The 8,814-nt window shown below is 42.2% G+C and overlaps 1 protein-coding gene across 1 annotated transcript in view; it reads left to right on the top strand.

Moving 5' to 3' along the window:
• LOC115281620 (keratin, type I cuticular Ha3-I-like) overlaps nt 1-5,185 on the top strand; it is a 17,014-nt gene extending 11,829 nt beyond the window's left edge. Inside the window, exon 8 of the mRNA XM_029927035.1 lies at nt 4,726-5,185. Within this exon, the coding sequence (XP_029782895.1) occupies nt 4,726-5,185 (460 nt within the window). The remainder of the gene's footprint in view (nt 1-4,725) is intronic.
• The last annotated feature ends 3,629 nt before the right edge of the window (nt 5,186-8,814 follow it).

Below are 8,814 nucleotides of genomic sequence, written 5' to 3'. Positions count from 1 at the left end.
AAAAATTTAAGTAAAAAAAAGTAATAATAATAATAAAAATACGTACAGAAAAAGGAGAAAAGAAAGAAAATGAAGAAAAAAAAGAAAATATTATAAAACAAACAAACAAACAAACAAAAAAACCCCAGCAGCTCCCCCTCATGGATAGGTGTGGTTTGATGTGGTAGGTCTTGGAGGCTGCTTTCAAAGGCTCCGCCTTGGTGTCTGTAGAGATTAGATAGGCGGCACGCCAAGCTCCGCTGAACTAGGAACTGTAGGCCACTCTAATGAGTCCGATCTCCTTGTGCCGCAGTTGTGCCGAGTTGTATTTTCCAGGCCCACCTCGTTTCAAAGTTCCAGTCCATGCACTTTTATGCTACCAGAGATGAGATGTATTTGTTTTGGTGGCTGGCTTCTTAGGGGGAGGAATCAGTTTATCTTGGTTCAGGCAGGGAATTCAGCTGCCCCTACCTGAGGCGAGATGCGCAGCAGGAAGTGAATTGCGTGTGCACCTCACAGACCCAACCCCCAGCCGGGATAGCGTTTGCGTTGGGGGAGGAATGAGTGTGCAGCTGTTCCTGGAGGCACTGGGAGCTGCTGGAAATGAGCTGGGAGCTCCTGCAGCCTGCGCGTGCACCCAGGTCTCCACCGCCGCCAACTCCTTGCTGGGATCGCACAGAGGTGGGGGTTATTTTCTCCCTGTTGGCACCTGGGATTCAGGTTTCACACAGCCAATGCTGGGGGCGAGAGGCGCTGTGGAAATGAGGTTGTGCTCCCACTCCCAAAACTGAGGTCGAAGTGAGCACCCCTGACACCGCCACTGCCGCGGCCGCTGACTCCTCGCCAAGATGGTGCAGGGCTGGAAGCTGTTCCTTCCCTTGCATCACCTGGGTTCGGAATTTAGGCTACCCAGCAGTTATCTATGGAGTGAGCTTCTCTCTCCAAGCGCAGTTAAGCGTTCTTTACCTCTTCGCCAGAGACAGTACTATGAGTGTGTTCAGTCTCTCTGTCTCTTCCCTTTGCTTCTTGGGCTCCGCGCGCTTGCCCCGCGTTGGGCTGGGGCTCCCACCTCCCCTGCCCGTCTAGGGCTGGCCCGTTTTCCAATCTCCCCAGTTCGCACTCTCACTCACTCACTCAGGTATCCTTCAGGTTCTCTTCCTTCTGGAGTCCGTATTTTCTTCTTCCGCTCTTGCAGATGAAAGTAATGTCCCTTTCAGTTCGATTGATGGGGCAGACGAAGTTTACAGAGCTCCCTTCCTCTTTGCCATCTTGGCTCCTCCCTCCACTATATACTTCCCTCTTATGACCACCTTTGCTGCATCCCAGGGGTTTGGGCTGTGGTGTTATCATTTTCATTGGCTTCCATGTACTTTTTAACTTCCTCTTTAACCTCATTTATTCTTTAGTAGGATGTTCTTTATCTCCAAGTATTTGTTGTCTTTTCAAATTTTTTCCTGTGGCTGATTTCAAGTTTCATAGTGTTGGGGTCTGAAAATATGCATGGTATGATTTCAATCTTTTTGTACTTCTTGAAGGCTGATTTGTGTCCCAGTATGTGATTTATTCTGGAGAATGTTCCATGTGCACTTGAGAAGAATGTGTATTCCACTGCTTTAGGATGAATTGCTCTGAATACATATATTAAGTCCATCCAGTCCAGCGTGTCATTCAAAGCCATCGGTTCCTTGTTGGTTTTCTGTGTAGATGATCTGTCCATTGCTGTAAGTGGAGTGTTGAAGTCTCCTACTATTATGGTGTTATTATCAATGAGTTTCTTTATGTTTATGATTAATAGGTTTGAATATTTGGGTTTTTACACATTGGGGGCATAAATGTTTACAATTGTTAGTCTTCTTGGTGGATAGATCCCTTAATTATGATATAATGCTCTTCTTCATCTCGTTAGGTTCTTTATTTTAAAGTCTAGATTGTCTGATATAAGTATGGCTACTCCAGCTTTATTTTGGTCACCATTAACACGATAGATGGTTCTCCATCCCCTTACTTTCAATCTGAAACTGTCTTTAAGTCTAAACTTAAGTCTAAACTATTTAAAAATAAATAAAAAATAAAATAAAATGGGTCTCTTGTAAACCGCATATAGATGGATCTTGTTTTCTTATTCATTCTGTTACCCTATGTCTTTTGATTAAAGCATTTAGTCCACTGACATTTAGAGTGAGTAGTGGAAGATATGAATTTATTTTATTTTTTTTAAATAGTTTATTGTCAAATTGGTTTCCATACAACACCCAGTGCTCTTCCCCACAAGTGCCCTCCTCCATCAACACCACCTCTTTTCCCCTCCTCCTTCCCCTTCAACCCTCAGTTCGTTTTCAGTATTCAATAGTCTCTCAAGTTTTGCATCCCTCTCTCTCCCCAACTCTCTTTCCCTCTTTCCCTCCCCCTGGTCCTCCATTAGGTCTCTCCTGTTCTCCTGTTAGACCTATGAGTGCAAACATATGGTATCTGTCCTTCTCCGCCTGACTTATTTCACTTAGCATGACACCCTCAAGGTCCATCCATTTTCCTATAAATGGCCAGATTTCATTCTTTCTCATTGCCATGTAATACTCCATTGTATACATAAACCACATCTTCCTGATCCATTCATCAGGTGATGGACATTTAGGCTCTTTCCATGATTTGGCTATCATTGACAATGCTGCTATGAACATTGGGGTACATGTGCCCCTATGCATCAGCACTTCTGTATCCTTTGGGTAAATCCCTAGCAGTGCTATTGCTGGGTCATAGGGGAGTTCTATTGTTGGTTTTTTGAGGAACCTCCACACTGTTTCCCAAAGTGGCTGTACCAGTTTACATTCCCACGAACACTGTATGAGGGTGACCTTTTTCTCCACATCCTCGCCAGCATCTATAGTCTCCTGATTTGTTCATATTAACCACTCTGACCGGTGTGAGGTTGTATCTCAGTATGGTTTTGATTTGTATTTCCCTGATGATGAGTGACACTGAACATCCTTTCATGTGTCTGTTGGCCATCTGGATGTCCTCTTTGGAGAAGTGTCTTTTCAGGTCTTCTGCCCATTTCTTCACTGGATTATTTGTTTTTTGGGTGTGGAGTTTGGTGGGTTCCTTGTAGATTTTGGATACTAGCCGTTTATCTGATATGTCATTTGCAACTATCTTTTCCCATTCTGTCGGTTGCCTATTAGTTTTTTTGTTTGTTTGTTTCATCTTTTCTCCTCCCAGAAAGTCCCCTTAAAATTTCTTACAGGGCTGGTTTCGTGGTCACGAACTCCTTTAGTTTTAGTTTTCTGGGATATTCTTTATCTGTCCTATTTTGAATCACAGCCTTGCTGGATAAAGAATTCTTGGTTGCATATTTTTTCGAGTCAGGACATTGAATATATCCTCCCAGTCCTTTCTGGCCTGCCAAGTTAATGTGGAGTGGTCTACTGCAAACCTGACCTGTCTTCCTGTATAGATTAAGGACTTTTTTCCCTTGCTACATTCATAATTCTTTCCTTATCTCTGTATTTTGTGAATTTGACTATTATATGCCTTGTTGATAGTCCGGTTTTGTTGAATCCAATGGAAGTTCTCTGTGCTTCTTGGATTTTGATGTCTGTTTCTTTCCCCAGGTTGGAAAGTTTTCCACTATGACTTGCTCACATAAACTTTCTACCCTTTTTTCTCTCTTCAACTTCTGTGACTCCTATGATTTAGTTATTGGTCTTTTTTAATGAATCACTGAGTTCCCTAATTCTTTTTTTTTAATGTTTATTTATTTTTTTGAGATAGAGAGAGACCAGAACTTGAGAACAGTAGGGATAGAGAGAGAGGGAGACACAGAATCTGAAGCAGGCTCCAGGCTCTGAGGCGACAGCCCAGAGCCCAACGTGGGGCTCAAAAATCACAAATGGTGAGATCATGACCTGAACCAAAGTTGGAAGCTTAATCAACTGAGCTACCTAGATGTCCCTCTAATTCTTATATCATGCTCTTTTGCCTGTTCTTTCGTTTGGCATGAATTCTTTCATTTTGTCATTCTGGAGGAAGAAAGACAACTAATAAAATAAAAAATAAAAATTAAAAAATTAAAAACAACACAAAAAATCAAAGAGAGGAAGCTAGATCCTAGATATGTTTTGGTCTGGTTGGTGAAAGAAGCTTGATAGAATAGAGAAAAAAGGGAAAGAAAAGAAAAGAAAAAAAGTAAGAAAATGTTTAAAAATTAAAAATGTATAAAATAAAATTGGATAAAATGAAATGAGGAAAGTAAAATAGAATAAAAAAATTTACAAAAAATAAAAAATATAGTTAAAATTTTTTTTTACAAAAATGGAAAATAAAAATTAATTTTTTCTTTCTGTATCTAAGCATAAGAAAAGAAAAAGAAAAAACCAAATAGATGGACCAGGGAATAGAATGAAATCCAAATTAAATTATACCCAGTTTCTACTAGAAATCAAACTATGGAGGGCTTTTCACTTGGTACACCAAGCAGGTGGAGAGACTTATGGCAGTTTTCTAGGGCTTGGTTGTTGCAATTGGATGAGGCTTGGTATAATGGCTCCATTCTCCCCAGCTCCATACATGCGTGTGCACGTGACTGTGCATGTACATCTAGGCACATGTGTGGGAGAGGCGAAAATGGCTTTACCCAGCTTCCCAGTCTCTGGCACAGGAACACTGCACTCTCACTGACTGGCAATCAAGTACTCCTCCTTTGTCTCTGGTTTCTGTCCACTCCCCACTTTTACACTGTCTGTGTTTAAGCTGTCAGCCTGCCAGGCAGCACCTCCCTCCTGAATTTTATCTTCGATGGGCCAGTGTTTCCAAACCCATCACTTCAGAGGGCTCTGCAGCTTGGACCTGCTCCAACCCTCTGGAAAAGGGTCTCAAGGAGCAATGGTTGGGTGCCAGCTTGCCCCCTGGGAACTTTCTTGTGATTGCACTACTGCAGAGGCTCAAAGATTGTCCCGGTGCTGGCTTGCCCCAGAAAAAGTTCATGCAATCACGTGGCAGCAGAGCTTCAGGGATTATGGTAAATCACAACACACAACTGGTGCCCGGTTTCAGTGCACCCTGGTATCTTTGTTCCAATGCCAGCAAACATGGCTATTCTCTGGGGTTCACTGGGAACTTTGCCTGTCGGGTTGTGGGGGAGTTTACAGCCTCTACCAAATGTCCTCCTAGCAGGGGAACCACTTCTCCCCATGGCCCAGAGACCCCTTAAACCTCACCACCTGTTCCTGGGGATTCGCCCCTCTCACTAGAGCACTACCAGGTATTAAACTGCAGAATTTCTGGGGCGCCTGGGTGGCTCAGTCTGTTAAGTGTCTGACTTCAGCTCAGGTCATGAACTCATGGTTTGTGCGTTCGAGCCCCGCATTGGGCTCTGCACACAGCTCAGAGCCTGGAGCCTGTTTTGAATTTTGTGTCTCCCTCTCCCTTGATCTCCCCCCACCCCGTGCTCTGTCTCTCTGCATCTAAAATAAACATTAAAAATTTTTTTTTAACTGTGGAATTTCCAAGTTTTCTCTCCCCTGTTTATAGAGTCCTAATGGTATTGAAACCCTCTCCCTTTTCCTTTCTCCCTTTCTTGTTCAGTCACTTGTGGATGTTTTCACTCATTCTCTTTCTATCCAGGAACTTTTGGGGGAAGAGATTTTCTGTATACCCGCCCCCCTTCTCTGTCCTCTCTCCACAAAAAACAGCTCCTTACCCTCTGTGGCTTCTCTCTCCCCCAGTTCACCTTTCCATGCTGTATATTTGCTGAGTTCTGTGGCTCGAGTTATGCAGCTTGTTGTGTTAATCCTCAGATAAATTTTTGAGATGTGCAAAATGGTTTGGTGCTGATCTGGCTGCATTTTGGGCATGAGAAAAACAGAGAACTTCTATGCTGCTCTGCCATCTTGGCTCCTTCTTGTCCATGCTCTTCTTTCTCTTTGCCCAGAGTCTTTTTCTTAAAGAATTTTGTTGCTATCAATGTATAAAACAAAACACATAGGAACTGGGAGAAAAAGTGAGCCAATCTCTTCATTTCAGCCAGTGATGGCTGTCAGAATCCCAGGAATCTTATTTGGTGCTCTTTACTTGGTAGAAATGTCTGGTGCTAAGAATAGGCTAGGTTACCAGGGGGATATTCATTCTTGTTTGGTCCTGGCCACCCACAGCCACAAAATGGTGGAATGACATTTGTCCAGCTCCGTGCAATAAAGCAGTTGTGTAAAGGCATTTGTGATTTTCATACTTCCTGTGATTAGGAGAAAGGAGGACAAGTGGGTCTTTTATAAAAGATCTAACTGCTTTAGCTTTGCCTGCAGTATCTAAGGTATTTTACTCAATACCACAGAGTTGACAGAAGTCAGGGAAGTGTGAAGATCAGAAAAGATGACCCATGTTGAATTCATACTCATCTCTGTGGGAGTTCTCCTGGAAGCACTGCATGAGATTTATATATAATGAGTGTTTTCCTCTCTAGGAGAATTGGAAGGCACCCTCTCCAAACACAAATGCAGAAATGCTCTCAAGCACAGAAGCAACAATGAGATAAGTGTATGGTTACCAAGAAGGACCATGTGTGGGTACGCAAGTTTCTCTAAGCTCTGATCTTATGGATTCAATGTATTAGGAAACTTTCCTCCTCAAAATGGAATTTCCTTTTTCAAATGCATATAATTGATTTAATTAAGAATGTCTTCCAGGGGTAACTTTTGTCATAAATTTTACAATAGAAGTAGAAAGAAAAATGGGGGTTGTGAAGTGTGATGGTTAATTTTATGTGTCAATTTGATGAGGCTATAGGATGCTCAGATAGCTGGTAAAAAATTATTTTGGGTGTGTCTGTGAGGATGTTTCTGGAAGAGGTTAGTATTTGAATCAGAAGAAGATATCAATGTGAGGAGGCATCATCCAATCCACTGAGACTCTGATGAGAACAAAAAAGCAGAGGGAGGATTAATTAGCTCTCTTTTTGTTTGAGCTGGGACATCTATCTTCTCCTGCCCTTGGATACTGGTGCTCATGGTTCTCAGGCTTTTAGACTCAGACTGGATCATACTAGCTTTCCTGGTTCTCTGGCTTGCAGATGGCAGATGGTGGGACTTCCCATCCTCCATAATCATGTGAGCCAATTTCTATAATTAATCTCTTCTTATAATCTATATCTACATTTATTTATCTACATATATCATATTGGTTCTGTTTCTCTGGAGAACCCTAATTATATATGGAGGGAAAGTTCCAAGATGGCAGGTAATGGAGTTTGTGGTGGCAATAATGTCCCACACATAAAATATAGGCCTGGGAAGATTTTCCTGGAAATAGGAGACAAGTGTGCCTTCAACATGGATCATCTTTTCTGGTCCTCATACTTCTCTGACTTCAGTAAACCAGAGTATTGAATTAAATTGGCCTTCATGGCCAACTGAGAGGGCTTGTCCTACTTACTCCAACTTCCTTCAAATAATTCCCCTATGTTCTTGTTAATGGGCAATGAAAGACAGACACAGAGACAGAGAGGCAAGAAATACAGTGAGCATACAGGGAATGGTTCAATTAAAGGGTTTTTAGCAAATCTGAAGAAATGGCTGATGCCAGATACCTCTTGGTTTTTTTGTTGGGGAGAAAGGAGAGGAAAGAGGCAGAGGACAAAGACTGTAGGCCATATGCATCCCACAGGCTGGGAAAGGATTACCCAGGAGAAGAGAAAGACTGTATGAAAAGAGAATTGTGCAATAATATCTCTTATTCCCCTGCTCTTCCTACATCATGATTATGTTAGCTTTCCATTAACCTAGACCCTCCCCTCAAATCTGGGAACGTTTGTGACTGTAGAGTAAGTGACACCACGTGACTTATGAGAATAGATCATAAAAGGCAATGCAACTTCCACCTCATTCTCGTGGGCTGTCTTGAGGACGCCCAGGCAGGCTTTGAGTCTTTCCAGATGATATTCCAGACATTACAGAGCAGGGACAAGCCATCCTACTTTGCTTTTTCAGAATTCCTGGCCCACAGAATCCATGAGCATAATAACATGCTTTATATCACATATAAAATGATTTATTTCACTATATTTGAGTTTACTATTATGCAGCAGTAGTGAGTGAAACAAAGACTTTGTCTGGGCCTCTGGTTTGTCTTCCCTTGTGGTGGGAATCAAAAGAAAGCACCAGATGGTTACATCTTGACTTTTCTACATCCATGAAGTGCTAAGGGGGGGGGGGGTAAACTGGGCTGACTTTTTCTTGTCTGCTATGTTTATCCACACCTGTAGATATTTTCCAGCTTGCCTTTCATTCCATTAAAGATAGCAATATACTTTATTATAACCCATATTTGATAATTCCAGGATCTGATTTGTCATCTGTTTATGCTCTCTTGTTTCTGCTGATTCTCACTCATGGTGCCTTGCTTCCTTGTATGCCTAGTTATGCATGACTGCAAATTGTTCACTGTACCAGTCAAGGTAGGCTAAGTTATGGCTACTGCAGTAACAACCAACTCCCCAATTCCCTAAATCTTATCACAACGGAGTTTATTTCTTGGGCATGCTCTATGTCCCACATAGCCATTAGGAGGCTTTAATCATCATACTTACTTAAGGATCCAGGCTGGCAGTTGCTTCAACTCTAGACAGACTTCCAAATCTGCTTGGGAGGGTGAAGAAAAAGTGGCACATTGTACATCAGCTCATATAGCCTTGGTGTGGAAATGATGCATGATATGTGTCACTTCTATTCATATCTTATTAGCCAAAACAAGTTACTTGCTCATGCCTCACTCCAAAGGGGATAGAGAAGTGCATTCTGCCATGTTTCTGAAAAGGAGAGAGATAGCAGTATTTGGTAAGAGCACTAA

Source organism: Suricata suricatta, chromosome 17 (assembly GCF_006229205.1).
Source record: "Suricata suricatta isolate VVHF042 chromosome 17, meerkat_22Aug2017_6uvM2_HiC, whole genome shotgun sequence".
Classification (NCBI taxonomy): Eukaryota; Metazoa; Chordata; class Mammalia; order Carnivora; family Herpestidae; genus Suricata; species Suricata suricatta.
Note: the sequence above shows the minus strand (reverse complement) of the source record. Positions and strands in the feature narration are given on the sequence as shown.